Source organism: Oreochromis niloticus, linkage group LG14 (genome assembly GCF_001858045.2).
Source record: "Oreochromis niloticus isolate F11D_XX linkage group LG14, O_niloticus_UMD_NMBU, whole genome shotgun sequence".
Lineage (NCBI taxonomy): Eukaryota > Metazoa > Chordata > Actinopteri > Cichliformes > Cichlidae > Oreochromis > Oreochromis niloticus.
Genome location: NC_031979.2, coordinates 39965868 through 39979903, shown reverse-complemented (window position 1 = coordinate 39979903; position 14036 = coordinate 39965868). Strand labels below are relative to the sequence as shown.

The 14036-nt window shown below is 45.6% G+C and overlaps 2 protein-coding genes across 2 annotated transcripts; one reads left to right on the top strand and one right to left on the bottom strand.

Annotated features, from left to right (window-relative positions):
• Positions 1-379: 379 nt before the first annotated feature.
• eif2a (eukaryotic translation initiation factor 2A) lies at positions 380-8715 on the bottom strand. The gene is made up of 16 exons (XM_005462748.4): positions 8560-8715; positions 6511-6580; positions 6347-6418; positions 6145-6263; positions 5324-5423; positions 5157-5239; positions 4998-5071; positions 4781-4925; positions 4587-4703; positions 4299-4455; positions 3928-4012; positions 2148-2480; positions 1948-2061; positions 1104-1217; positions 922-987; positions 380-690 (listed from the first exon to the last, which is right to left on the bottom strand). Exons 1-16 carry the CDS (start codon positions 8585-8587, stop codon positions 625-627), a joined length of 1743 nt encoding a protein of 580 aa, XP_005462805.1. The 5' UTR covers positions 8588-8715; the 3' UTR covers positions 380-624.
• Positions 8716-10256: 1541 nt separating this feature from the next.
• On the top strand, positions 10257-12265 carry LOC100711345 (stress-associated endoplasmic reticulum protein 1). Its single transcript, XM_003457809.5, has 3 exons — positions 10257-10438; positions 10997-11069; positions 11790-12265. The coding sequence occupies exons 1-3, from the start codon at positions 10355-10357 to the stop codon at positions 11828-11830; spliced, it is 198 nt and encodes a 65-aa protein (XP_003457857.1). The 5' UTR covers positions 10257-10354; the 3' UTR covers positions 11831-12265.
• Positions 12266-14036: the final 1771 nt, after the last annotated feature.

Genomic DNA, 14036 nt, shown 5'->3' with positions numbered 1-14036 from the left:
GGGGGTTACACAAGTGACCAAATTTTTTGTTGAATTTATTAGAAATAACTGCTTTATTTTCTTTTTATTACCAATAAAAAAAATGGAACAACTGTGAGGCAGAGAGAAAAAAGTCTATTGGAAGTAGGGCAGTGACAAAGCTCGGCAGGTGTAGCCGAGTTTGTGTAAATGAATCCAATTAAAAGGAGCCGACTGTGGGGCACCGGGTTAGCTCAGTGGGAGAGCAGGTGACCGTAGTCGCAGAACAGCAGGCCTGGGTTCGAGTCCGACTTACTTTGTTGTCTATCAGCACTCCCACGGCCAAGGCCAAAAAACAAAAGCAGCCGACTCTGGTGACAAATAAAAACAAAGGTTTCACTGTGACAAGAAGAAGAACTGGTCTCGTGATCTGTTACAAAGTTTATTACTGGACAACCTCCAGCTGAGAGAGAGGAGCACTCGCCGCTCGCAGCCACAGGCAGGGCATGAACATAAGGAACAAACATCCACTCAGTTTAACCCTCTGGAGGCATGCCACACCTGTCAGATAAGCCCCGCCCCTCAACTAAAAACTCAATCACAGACGCCACTGTCCCTTTGAGTTCTGCAGGATGGGAGGCATGGCCTGTAGCTCCCAGGGACCTCTTACTGTCCGATCTGCAGCTCCTGCAGCTCCTTCAGCAGCTGCTCCTCCTTCTGGATCTTCTCCACCTGCAGAGTAAAGGTTACGCTCAGAGTTAGCGTCGCTCTGCTCACAGCACCAAGATGTCAGCAATCAGTGACCAGTCATCATCTACAGCGTGATCACAGTTCCTCCATGCACCACCCAGGGCACGCTGATGACTGCGGTGCCCGGCGTTTGCCCCTCATGAGCCCACATTAGTTTGGGGGACATAAGTGTCAGGTCGTCTGCGTCAAACAGGCAGAAACAAAAAACATCACCTGGTTCTTCTGCAGGACCTTCCCCGATGCCTGCTGCTCCTTCAGCTCCTCGATGGCCTTCAGTTTCTGAAACATACAAACATCACTGAGAGACTGGCCAATCAGAGCACCACACACCGCTGACCCCACCCCCAGGCTGAGATCCACCTGACTGACGTTCACAGAAATAAACCACCCTTCACCTTCTTTAAGTTCTTGATCTTCTTTTCCACCTCTGGGTCACCGCTGCTTGCCTCTGGTTGGCTGTTAGTGACAGGGGCGGGGTCAGTGGGAGGTTCTGGTTCTGGTTTCGTCTCCTGTTGAAATAATCAGATCAGCAGAGTTCTGAGTGACCACATGAACAGTGACAGTGTTCACATAAAAAGGTGAGGCGCGCTCAGGTTGGCCCAGACGCCGATCACCACGTGTGACGCTGGAATCAACTCCCTGCTCATCTACTGACTGCCTCGAGCACCTTAAAACATGGCAGAACCCGGAATAACGGGAATGCTGGCAGGCGGTGTGAGTCAGATCCAGGTGAGAGCAGACAAAGATCCTCCACACCTGAAACTTTAAACTGAAGCCCAGCTGGCAAACGAGGCTGAAATGATCAGTCAGGCTTTTCCTGTTTTTAGCTCGCAGATTAATATCAGCAGATCACATGATCACACATCAGCTGATGATGAAGAAGCCTGTCAGCTTCTTCGTCATCATCCTCTCTGCCTATCCTCATCCTCTGCAATGGTTCAGTGACACATGAATTTAATCGGGTGTTATCAGACGCTGAATATCAGATATTTTATGTAAACAAGTGTTTCACAGTAAAAGCCAAACTTTAAAGTGCTTTTAATTTGAAAATGGCACAGCATGTGTAGTGTTCGTATAAACAGCTGATGCAGGAACTTAAAGAGAGCAGGGGCAGGTGATCGACTGCTTCTCCAGCAGCAGACGTGAGGCAGACGTCGAGTGAGCAATGGAGTGACGGCGTTCAGCTCGCCTGGATTTCAGCACCTGTGCTCGCATGTATGTCACACTTTCGAGTCTCACCTGCTTCGCTGCTTTCTTTGCTTCTCGTTTCCTCTGATTCTTCAGAGCAGATTTAGAGAGACTCTTCTCTCCCGAAGCTCCGGGACGAAGGTCCTGAGGAGGCTCGTCCTCGTGCTGACAGACAGGGAAAGACAGGTGAGGTAAGGTTACCATAACGACGACTTCTGCCTAAATAAACCAGAAAGCCATCGTCATCTTACCAGTTTGGAGCTGGGCGTGGCGGGCAGGTGTCTCAGTGCAGGTGGCCGGTATGCCTGTGTGGGCGGGGCCTGCGTGGACCCCAGCTGGCTGGGCGCTGCCTGGTACTTGATCGGTCGCTCGGGGAAGCTGCCATCGGGGAGCAACTGCCAGCGCACCTCCCACAGCTCCGAGCCGGCCGCCACGTCCCATTTTTGAAGCACGGAGCCGGTGTAGTGCCAGATCTTATAACCGTTACTGACCCGCAGCCGAGGAGAGCAGGTCGCCGTGACGATATGCTCACCATCGGGACACCAGGAAAAATGAGTGGCGTCTGGCGCCTGAGGTTTGGACACCTTGGACGAGACAGGTGAGACTGGTGAAGCCAAACACGATGACGATGGCGTTTAAAGACAAACCGATGGACAAGACGCCAACTTGTTTGAATAAATCACCGATTCTTCCTATAAAACTGCCTGTAACAGGACGGCTCAATGAGGGCTGGGTTTAAAAAATCGATTTGAGCTCAATTCATTAAATCCTGAATGAGTTTTACATATAAATATTTTATCAGAAACATCAGAATCTCAGGTTCAAGCTCACAAAACTATTTCGGCAAACAGCTCAAACGATTAAAGAGCAGGTAAAAACAGTAACCACAGAGCGTGGATCGTCCACAGACACGCCGTCGGGGCTGAAAGTCGACCGCTCACAGATTCTGAAGCTGCAGGTTTCGTCACTCTGACCAAAACTGACTGAACCAGCAGCAAAAGAAGATCAAACTACGCTTCACGTTTGATAAACATGCTCATTAACTCCCTCTGACTTTGGCTGCTTTACTTCCTGCACAGCTCTCTCTCTCAGTGCACTCAGAGACCAGTTTACCATCAAACCTCTGTTTTCTGCATTATTCTCTGCTGCTGTGCTCAGTGCTGTCGGCCTCTGACAGCAAAGCCTCAATTCTGCTGTTCAAACTGAACAAATGGAAACTTTTACAAATGATTGCTCAGCTGTGTCTGTAATCAAACCTCTGTAACGTTGCTCTGCTTCACTCAGCAGCATCAGGTCACGTTCACATGTTGATTCATGGTTTGCTTCAGTTTTTGATCGACTGCAGAACATTTTTAAGGTTATCTGCTATAAAAAGCCAGGACAGGAAACTCTGCTTCATGTTTTTCTGTTTTATCCTCAGTTACTTTTAAATTTCCAAGGTTTAGAGGGTTCTTTGGACAGCACACATCTAAATGATCAGAATTATATTATTTCTGACAGTCTGAGTCAAAACTGAGCTGAATTGAATCAGTGATGATACGAGCTGTAAATGAGAGCATCGCTTTGACATGTGATAACAGAAACACACAAACATGACGGAAAATACGTACGAAACAATAAAACTGTGTAATGACACACTTAAATAAAAAAAGCTTCAGCTTCAGCAACAGTCAAATCAGACTGAACATCATCCACAACCACAGATGGTTGTGGATGATGGTTTTACATGTTTTGTGTGCTTGGTTTGAGGCTCCACCATCGTGGCCGGGTCAGAACTTTGTGACCTGGCCTGGTGTCCCTCAGGGCTCCAGTCAGCACCCCCTATGACTCTCATGTGTGAGCTGACAGCGTGTTGGTGATTTATTCCTAAAAAGAGCTAAAGAATGAAACTCACAATGGGCGTGTGCTTCAGCACTAACCACATGGCGCTGTGACGCTCACAGGAAGTGAAACACTGATCCGCTGAAGGTCCATTTACCTGCTGCTTTTCGACCCACCCCCACCCTCCCTCCGCAGGTGTTTTTCCCTCACCTGTTTGTAGTTTTTCGCATCCCAGACCTCCATCTGACCTCGCAGGTTGCCGAAGCCGGCCAGGATCAGGATGTGGCCCTGAGGGCTACAGACAGGGAGACAGACCAACATCCAGCAGTTTAAGGTTTGACATCCAGCCTGATTTCTCCTCACAGTAAAAAGCTACCAATCAGGCGCAGCCTCTCACAGGAAGCATCCCATCCTACTGGCTACACTGGGTCAGGAGGTTTTGGTAGGCGTTACCCGGCTGCGCACCGAGCAGCCAACCACGTCTTCTGCTGCAGTGATATGACTCCACCGTCACGGTGGCGTCATTAACAGATCTGACCAAAGAGGCGCTAACACGCCGTCAAGCACAGGCGGATTCTCACCTGTAGTAGGCTGCGTTTCGCGGTCCGGTCCCAAAGTCGTAGACGGGGTCACATTTGAGGTTGAAGACGGTGGCTTTGGCCGGCATGAAGCCATACACCACGCAGAACTCGGTGGAGCTTGGACTCCACGCCACGTCGTAGATTGGGCCGTTCTTCGCTGTTTCAAAGCGATAAAGAAAAAGTTGTTACACAAACCTTTCCTGTCGCTATCGCCATATTTTACCCCTCAGGTGACCAACGCTGGCGCCGCAGCGAGAAGCTAAACTGGGAAGTAAAAGGAGGATTTACATAGCTGGACCAGCGCCGTCTCTCCGTTAACGCCGAGGTAATGCAGCGTCTGCTCTCCATAGTACGACGCGCCGGTTTTATCCACTTCAGTACTCGCCGTCACCAGCACGGCTGAGGCTGCGGGACAGACAGGCGGGTTAACGTCAGCGCTCACAGGGGTCATGGTTCTAGCTGTCTGGACTCGGGACGCCTACCTTTCTTGTTCCAATGCATCGTCACTCGGTCGGCCTTGAAGAAGCTCTTGTTGGCGAGCGCAGCTGTCGGGCCTCCAAACGCCGGGTACTGATACAGGCGGACGAACGAAGGCGCTCCTTTGCTGCCTGGAACGTAGACGGCAACCTGATGGGGACAGACGGGTGGGTGGGACCGTATTCATGTAGAATGAACTATGCTTCTGGACACTCCGCTCACCTTGCTAGGCTGAGCTCCAGGCGACAGCGCAAAGTCGGACACCTTCTGCATGTGGAGCTTGTTGGCGATGGAGTCTGGGGAAAAAGATGGCGCAGACATCAGCTGCTGGTTGCATAGCGACAGAGCGAGCCGCCGGCTAAACGCTGCACGCGTCCTTACCGAAGTCGTTGTTCTCATAGAAGTGCAGCTCGTTGTTGACGATCCTCACGCAGATCTTCTCGTCTTCAGACCAGCTGGGACACCTGCAGACCACCACAGACATCAACACTGACAGGCAACAACCAATCAGTCGGTCAATCAATCAGTCAGAGTGCGTCGGGACTGACCACGACTCGACCTTCTTCTGATAGAGGGCTTTGATGAGTCGTCCGCTGCGCAGCTCCCACAGCTGGAGGTTGGCTTCCCCCTGAGGACTGTCCTGAGTCTCTGCAGTGTCACAGAGTCAACTTTATTTAAACAGCACCGACACACCCGACACTCAAACACGCCGATCAGCAAAAAAACTGACAATTTAGATTCAAGCACAGCAACTTTCTTTCTTAAAAACTGTTACCTGCAGCAGGCCACACCCCCACACAAACTAAAGCCATGTGCTGCTGACACCTGAAAGAGTCGGCGTGGGTTTAACCCACACAGGAAATGTCCCTTTCCACCAGACTCCATTCACAAAAACAGTCATCTAACCTCAGAACACGAGCTGTGTGACCGTTCAGCCAGAACACATACTGACGTCTTTACCTGTGAATTATTTTTACATATAAAAAGGTAAAAACAGCACCACCAGGTGTGCAGACAGCCCTCACCTGTAAACGCCTACAGAACTCATTTTCTTTGTTTGGATAAAATTAAACATGCCATGCTGCAGGAGAGAGGCTCCATGCAGACACAGGCACACCTGCCTGCACACCTGCCTGCACACCTGCCTGCACACCTGCCTGCACAGAGGAACAAAAAGGAGTATCTGCGCAACCGGTCCAGTGTCACTGTCTCTGCCACCGAGCAGAGTCTGCAAACACCTGAGGAATGTTTTTGTCACATGACATCAGTCTACCTGTCCGGGTATAGAAGGACTCATGACCTCATGTGAACTTATTTTTATTAATTATTAATCTCTCTATGGACGTGAAACTCCCTCCTCGTCTCTTACTTGTGTACAGTTGCCAGGTAACCAGGATGTTGTTCAGTGGGGAAAACTCCAGCAGGGCCGTCTTCGGGAGGTCAAAGGTCGACACCACAGCGCCATCTGAGGGGTTTACGACTGAGACACTGAAGTACAGGCAAACAGAGGGTTAGAGGTCAGACAGGGTGCAAGACAGTTGTTACTCGCAGGGATGGAGAGGCGGTCCTACTTTTGTCCGTTACACCAACCAAAGAGTGTCCCGTCTCTGCTGAAGGTCACACATCTGCTGGGCCGGCAGTCCCTGCCACACACACACACACACACACACACTCTGTAATCAAACAAACTGTGTCCATGTGTGTTGGTGACAGGGTGCGTAGGGGGTGGGGTTACCTCTGAAAAGCTGCATGTGGCTCACAGTGGGGGGGGCCTCGGAGCAGAGACGTGCCATCGGATCCTCGCACTGAAACACAAACACACCAAAAGTATGTGGACGGCTCACTGACGCGTCTGTGACTCCTGTGCACTGACGTTAGCTCAGCGCTGTGAGGGAAGGTCTCACCGTCATCGATGCTCTCTAATACTTTTGAACTTTTTTTAATTGTTCATTCCTACATTGTTTATTGTTAGGATCTCAAATGTAAAACTGATTTTCATCGGAGCTTTTATTTTAGTTAACTGTAATTTTAACTTAAACATTTTCAGTTATTTCTTTATGTTCGCTGTATTGCAGTCAGACTGTTATGAGTCAACATCTCTTCGTGTTGACAGAGATTTGGAGAATCTGTGAGACTGAAATTAAATTCTGAACTAGAAAAATTTACATTTCCTGCGAAAATGCTGTGTGGATGCCTTAACGCTGAAGCTGTCTGCTGAAAAGCTGAAAAAGATGAAAAGTTGCAAAAAGTTGTATGGTGGTGGAAAAAAAAAAAAAGTCGCCCTGAGCAGGATTCGAACCTGGCCGTTCTGGGCTCAAGGCAGCTACTCATCTCACTGAGCCAAAGTCATTCTCACAAAGAATAGGTGGAGAGACGGACAATTCTGCTGAAATGAGCAGAAGCTGCTGAGAATTGTGCTGATAAGAGCTGAAAAGGCTGAAAATTTTGCAGAAAAGAGATGAATCAGCAGAATTTCTCCTCAAAAGTTTTTTCTGAAAACAGCTGAGATTTGTGCTAATAAGAGGTGAAAAGGCTGAAAATTTTGCAGAAGAGGTGAATAAGCAGAATTTGGGCTGAAAAGAAGTGAAAATTCTGAAAATTCTGCTAAAAAGAGTTCAATCAGCAGAACTTCTGCTGAAAAGAGGTGAATGAGCAGAATTCTGCTGAAAAGAGGTGAATGAGCAGAATTCTGCTGAAAAGAGGTTTTTGCTGAAAACAGCTGAAAAAGCTGGTATTCATGCTTAAAAGGGGTGAAAAAACTAAAAATTCCGCTGAAAAGGGGTGAAAAAGCTGAAATTTGTGTTAAAAAGAGTTAAAAAAGTTTAACTGTAAACTGAAAGAAATGTTGCCATAAGCGGGATTTGAACCCCGGCCTCCCAGTCTGAGAACGGATGCTCATCTCACTGAGCTAAAACACAGGTCAACCCGGCAAGGAAAATCAGTGAGGCCACCTATAATATGGCAGAAATGGGCAAAAAATATTGCAAAAAAAATTCAATATCTCAAAAAGTATAGAAGTTATGAGCACCAAAAGTCATAGCCGGAAAGAGCAGAAAGAGCAGAATTTTTTAAGATTTGAACGGTGAAAATAGCACAAAAACTGTGGGAGTAGTACGGACGCAACTAGAAGAATAATAATAAAGAAGAAAGAGAAACAGGAAAGCAATAGTGTGGAAGCCCTTTTAGGGCATCCACACAATAATAAAGAGAAAGAATAAAGAGAAACAGCAACTCAATAGTGTGGAAGCCCTTTTAGGGCATCCACACAATTATTCTTGCACCCTGTTATTGTAAACAGATCAGATTAAAGCGGCTCGCTCCTTCAGCGGTGAGATGCTGTTGAAAACAGATGCTTTACAACAGGGGTGTCCACACATCGGCTCTAACACAGACCCTAACGCAGCTGCTGCTCTGGTGTTTTAAAGCTCTTAATACCCGAAACCTCACTGACGTCAAACAGAAAACAGCGTGGGAAAATTCAACCAGCTCAGTTTTATTAACGGAAACACACACGGGCGTTATATTAGAGCCGAATCAACCCAAAGACTCCACCGATTTAAAAACTTGCAACATTTTCAGTCCGAGCGCACGTGACTTTGTTATATTCGCACAAATTAATATTTTATCCGATTCCTTACAGGGTTTGGCGGGCTGCTGGCTCTACCTAACAGCACGGAGGTTTACGCTGGTCGTGGCAGATGTGTCGACTTTGTGTCGCTGTCCGTGAGTTTTTGAAAAGACAGACATTTTTTTTATAAATCAAAATAAACAAAAATGTACCCACCTGCCAGCAACGGGACGGGGGGCGCCATGTTTACATGTGCCGGAAGAAGAAAACAGCATCCCGGAAATGCGTCAGATCACCGAGAGGTAGGTCTATCAGCGCCACGTCAGCAGACAGTCAGTGACACGTCGTTAAAAACTGAAAAGAAGACGTTTACTTTAACATTAATTAACATTTAATTAACGATTCTCTGATAAACGCGAGCTTATAAGATCAGCCAAGTTCAACAATTATCATTAAATATCTTTTTTTTTTTGATGTTGTAAATTTGCGGTCAAAGCTACATCAAAAGTGTCGGACACTGACTAAAAGGGATTCCACTTCCGCTTTCAAAATAAAAGGCAACTGAACGCGAAGGAAGGGTAGGAAAAATTTAGGACCTCAGTTGAAAAGTTTTATTTAATTCAACTTTGTAAAAACAGTTTAACCTACCTCCTTCTCCGTACTTTCAGGGGTTTTTGGAATTCAGATCTGAGAAGACCCTTTAATTGCCATATTTGGAGTTCCAATGACCCCTCTTAATATAACTCCCCAAGCAAACTGAGATCTTGGCTTTTTGTTCCCTTCTTGCTAGACGCTGTATTTTACTTCTTTGGCAATCTCCAAAGATCTCTTCTGCATCGCAATGGCTTAATACTGTCCAGACATTTTTGAGGGTGGAGAAGATCTCACTCACAGTGAAAGGTAGTTCTGCAAAATTTATCCACAAGTGGACACCCTTTGTGGAATATCTCAAATCTTTTCCTTAGTATTTAGAACAATGCAATTTACCCACCCTGCAACTAGATTAAAAGAATTTGAAATTTACTGTTTTTTAAATGTAGACATAGGATTTAAATAAATAAAAAAATTAGAGGCGGGGGTTATTGTTTAATTTTAATGTTTGTTTTTTATTTGTTTTATTTTTTACTTTAGTTTTTACTTTATTTTATTTATTTATTTAATATTTATTTATTAATATATTATTTATTTAATATTTTTCTAATTTACTTACTTTTTTCTTCTGTTTTTTCAATTTTCTGTTCTTGTGTTGGTATGATGTTTTTTGTATTTTAATTTGTCTTTTGTTTAACAAGAAAAGGTCAAATGTTTGAGAAAATATGTCATGTAAGATGCATACAATATATATAAATTTGTATAATCTCTTGATAAACAAAAGAAAAACTTTACAAAAACAACAGTTTAAACAGTAACACTGAAATGGCATGAGAGAAACCCACAGTGGAGAGAGGAATTTTTTTAAAACACACATTTTATCAGAATTTTCACTGAATCTGGAATTGTTTTATATGGTTGTAAATAAATAAATTGTATGGGTATTAAAAAGATATAGATGAAAAAATGTGAACCTTTCCTTCTGACTGGTTGCAAATCATTAAAAACTGATAATGAACAGTTGAACCTATTTTATACTTTATAAATTACAGCCTACAAATTAAGTAACTATAAAGGGTTCAAAATAAAAGCTAACAGATATTACATCACCAGTTATTACGGCACAGAAAGGATATAAAACTTTATTTAAACACGATAAAAATGGATCCACGTCCTCTTGAACGGCAGACTACAGCTGGCTTTAATTTTGAAAGGGCCTGCAGGAAATCATGTTTGCGCAGTAAGGCACTTTCCGTGGAGTCCACGCGACCAGGGGCGTGACCAGCACCAAAAGGGGCGGGGCGTCAGGTTTTTGAGTACGTAGACAAACGAGAGTCGGTCCCAGTGCGTGAAGCAGCAGAGCGACGAGCGCGAGGAAGAAACGACGACAAACAAACAAACAAACAACAGCGACGACAAGATGGTGGCCAAACAGAGGATCCGCATGGCGAACGAGAAACACAGCAAGAACATCACGCAGAGAGGAAACGTGGCCAAGACGACGGTGAGTAAAACCGGCATCATCATCGTCAGGGCGAAGAGCGCGAGCCGAAACTGATCGATAGCTGATCAGAAACCGATCGATCGCGTGAGGATCCGTCGGCAGGTTCAGTCAGGCCAACTTCAGGAGCACCTGAGCTCCTGTACAGACAGGCTGCAACAGATGGTTTTAAAAACGGGAAAAGCCAAAGGTCGAAGGTCAAAGATGACCGTTTTAAAGGTGAGACGCTTTAAAAGTGTCTCCACAGGAGAGTAAAGCGCAGGCATTGATCACAGCTGATCGAGTTTAGAGCTAATGTAACTCAGAAGTCTGAGAATTCCAGAGAAACGGGCTGTCCGTGAAGGCAGCACACTTGGAGATGGTCCCAGCAGGCCTGGGAGAAAGGTGGGGTACACCTGGACAGGTCTCAGGTCTAGTTTTAGTCACCATCAGATTCAAACCCACAACCTTCCTGCAGCGAGGCGACCGTGATAACCGCTGCTCCACCCAATCGACAATAAACACAGATCGGGATGAGTGTGAAGGGCTGATCAATAAAGTGTGTGTGTGTTTGTGTTTCAGAGGAGCCTCACCGATGACAAAGGTGTGGGGCCGTGGCTGCTCGCCCTCTTCATCTTCGTCGTCTGTGGATCCGGTGAGTCCTCCTCTTCTTCTTCTGTCATAAATGATTTTCTGGTTTATGAAAGTTTTAAATAACTGATGACTAAAGTGCTGGAAATGGGCGGGGCCTGTCCCTGTGATGTCATGGCACGCCGTGCTGATGTGACCTTTAATCGATGAAGAGCACCTGGTGCTTCATGTGTGTTTAACCAGGCTGATCTGAGCACGCTCAGACGTGATCAGGTTATCTTTAATGGAAACTAATTTTAAAAAATATATTTAAAATTTATTTAAAATAATATAAAATCAAAGGGAAAAAATGGTTTAAAAAAGTGCTAAAAATGTCATAAATATTCAAATAAACTGAATATTTTAACTTTAGAGCTAAAAAATAATAATAATAATAATGGATTGGATTTCATATAGCACTTTTCAAGGCACCCAAAGCGCTTTACAATGCCACTATTCACACACTGGTGGAGGCAGCTACAGTTGTAGCCACAGCTGCCCTGGGGCAGACTGACAGAGGCGAGGCTGCCATAGCATTAATACTAAAAATAAGTTTGTTTTTTAAGTAAAAATAAGATAAAAATGTAAACAAATTCTTTAAATAATATCAAAAGGATAAAGAATTACATTTTCCAAGTGAAATCATTTTTCAAATAACTCGAGTGATAAAATGATCAGTGATTATTATTTTATTCTGAATAAAGATGTGAAACGCAGTAACGCTGATGTCTCGCCTGTCCTGCAGCCATCTTCCAGATCATCCAGAGCATCAGGATGGGCATGTAGAGTGACGTCATTGACGGGGGCGGGGCAACGGAAGGAGCGGCGAACGCCAACACCATCGGAGCGCCGTGTTGCCACCCCAACCCGACCAAAACATTCCTGAACTCTGACCGCGGTCACCTGAGCAGACCAACCCCCTGCCCCCCCTCCTCAAACAAACCCCGCCCCCTGATACCAGCCTGTTATCTGTTGATTTAACCTGTCGCCACCCACTGTCCTTCTCACAGTGTTCATGTTTCACTCTGTGCCTTTCTGTGTATACCTGAGCTTTGGCCACGCCCCCCTGCGGGGCCAGCTGCAGACCAAAGTGATGGTGGCGTCTGGACATGAAGGTCTTTTGAATCAGAAGGTAGTGAGGAGCTCACAGGTGAGCCTGCACCGTGTGCAGCTGCACCTGAACATTCCCGTTCACTCAATAAAGTTCACTTTGAATACGGAGCGCCGTGTGTGTGTCATGTCTAAGCCCCGCCTTTCCTCGCTCACCAAGTCAAAGCTGTCGGCGCGATCGTCTCTAATCAGTCATCAGGCCTGAGATGGCGACTTCGTCAGAGTCAGACCTCTGTATCTGTGAGTGTACTGTAGAGTTCCTGATTACATCACAGCGATCAGTCGGTGGTCACTGGTGGGTGTGACGGTGTCACAGTTGCAAAGATGATGAAATTATTTTCAGACTCAAACTGAAATGAGCGTGTTTACAGTGTAATCAGATTACATTTACCCTCACAGGAGGGTCGGTCGCTGAGTGATGTCACAGGTTTCAAATCAAAGGTAACGTTAGGACTCACGCTCTGACGAGGACCGTCAGCTGTTCCTCTGAGGTCTGTGATGATGTCATGAACTGACTGATCAGCTGATCAGTGTTGAAGCTTCTTCCTGGATCAAGGCCTGTGCTGACCTCTGACCTCTTACTGTGCTGTTACTCTGACCAATCAGGTCTGAGCAGCTTTGGTGTAGTTGGTTCATCCTCCAGGGGGCGCTGCAGATACTTCCATGCAGTTAAAATAATATTGTTTCATCAAAGTAACAATTGACTATGTGCACGTTAGCATATGCTACTTCCGGTGTGGAAACGCCTGTGGGGAGCTTTGTTTCCGGTGTCCTATTCGCGCCTTGTTTACGGTCCAAAACAAGTTAAGCAAATGAATGAATCAAGCGGCGATTTACATTTCTATAGATGTTTTGGGCATTTACCCAATATACCTGTAAATGATGTTCATCGACTTGTCGATATTTTTCCCCCGCACCTCAGAGCAAAAGAGAAAAGGGATTCAAATGTTATATTTCTCAGCTGTCCCTCGTTTATGGCGGGTGTTATGTTCTAAAAATAACCAGCGATGGGTGAAGTCAAGTAGCCAGTTTTATTTTTTGACGCATGGACATCGTGGACATACAGTACTGCACTTCAGAGTCACACTGCTAGCGATCGATGCAGCGATTCTGTACTGTACAGGAGAGACGTCACGGAGGAGATCGTCTGCAGCGATCAGGACGCAGGACACAATGTGATGTAAAAAAAAAAAAAAAAAAAAAAAAAGCATGCAAACTTGCACTAAAAATCTGCGAAACAGCGAGGTGAAAGGTGAACTGCGTTATAGCGAGGGACCACTGTAATTCTGAAGGTAAGTCACAACACACCCTTCATAAATACTAATGTAGAGAAACCCTCACCAGCAATCGATCATTTTTTTGTGTGGCTTTTTTTCATGGTTTGTTAACATGCTGTGTAGGTGTGTACTTGACTAGCTGATATCGACATAATGGGGAAACATCTGGTTTGACTATTGTTCACCTGTAGTTTGAATGCTGAACATTTGCCTGTTTAAATGTCTTCTGCATGCAGTAATGCAGTTCTGCTTGTGTTGAGTGATGTAAACAACTGATCGATCTAAACTCTTTAAACGTCAAAATTGATCATTAGATTTTTTATGACACAACAGTGATGAGTGTTCCCACCTTCTCCTCTTTGTAACTTAACACGATCTTTCCGTTTTCGAGTTTTGGACATGATTTTGGAGTATATCTTCGCAGTAGCGACTGACCGCAAAGTAAAGCTACCGGAAATGTACAACCCCACATCCAGTCTCAAACCAGGAAGTTAGCATTTTCTCGTGCACAGGGTCTATTCCTCACCCCTCAGTTTATTTATTACACATTAGCTGCGTCTCAGTTCATAGGCTGCGTGCTCCTGAGGACCCGGCCTTCGTCGTCT

What these genes read in the sequence shown, in the direction of transcription:
- eif2a (XM_005462748.4), bottom strand. Translation starts at nt 8,587, where the DNA reads ATGGCGCCCCCCGTCCCGTTGCTGGCAG. An exon ending in CGAAACGCAGCCTACTACAG is followed by an intron (nt 4,013 to 4,298) that starts GTGAGAATCCGC and finishes CCCTGTCTGTAG; the next exon opens with CCCTCAGGGCCACATCCTGA. An exon ending in AGATCAAGAACTTAAAGAAG is followed by an intron (nt 988 to 1,103) that starts GTGAAGGGTGGT and finishes TGTATGTTTCAG; the next exon opens with AAACTGAAGGCCATCGAGGA.
- LOC100711345 (XM_003457809.5), top strand. Translation starts at nt 10,355, where the DNA reads ATGGTGGCCAAACAGAGGATCCGCATGGCGAACGAGAAACACAGCAAG. An exon ending in GAAACGTGGCCAAGACGACG is followed by an intron (nt 10,439 to 10,996) that starts GTGAGTAAAACC and finishes TTTGTGTTTCAG; the next exon opens with AGGAGCCTCACCGATGACAA. An exon ending in CTTCGTCGTCTGTGGATCCG is followed by an intron (nt 11,070 to 11,789) that starts GTGAGTCCTCCT and finishes CCTGTCCTGCAG; the next exon opens with CCATCTTCCAGATCATCCAG.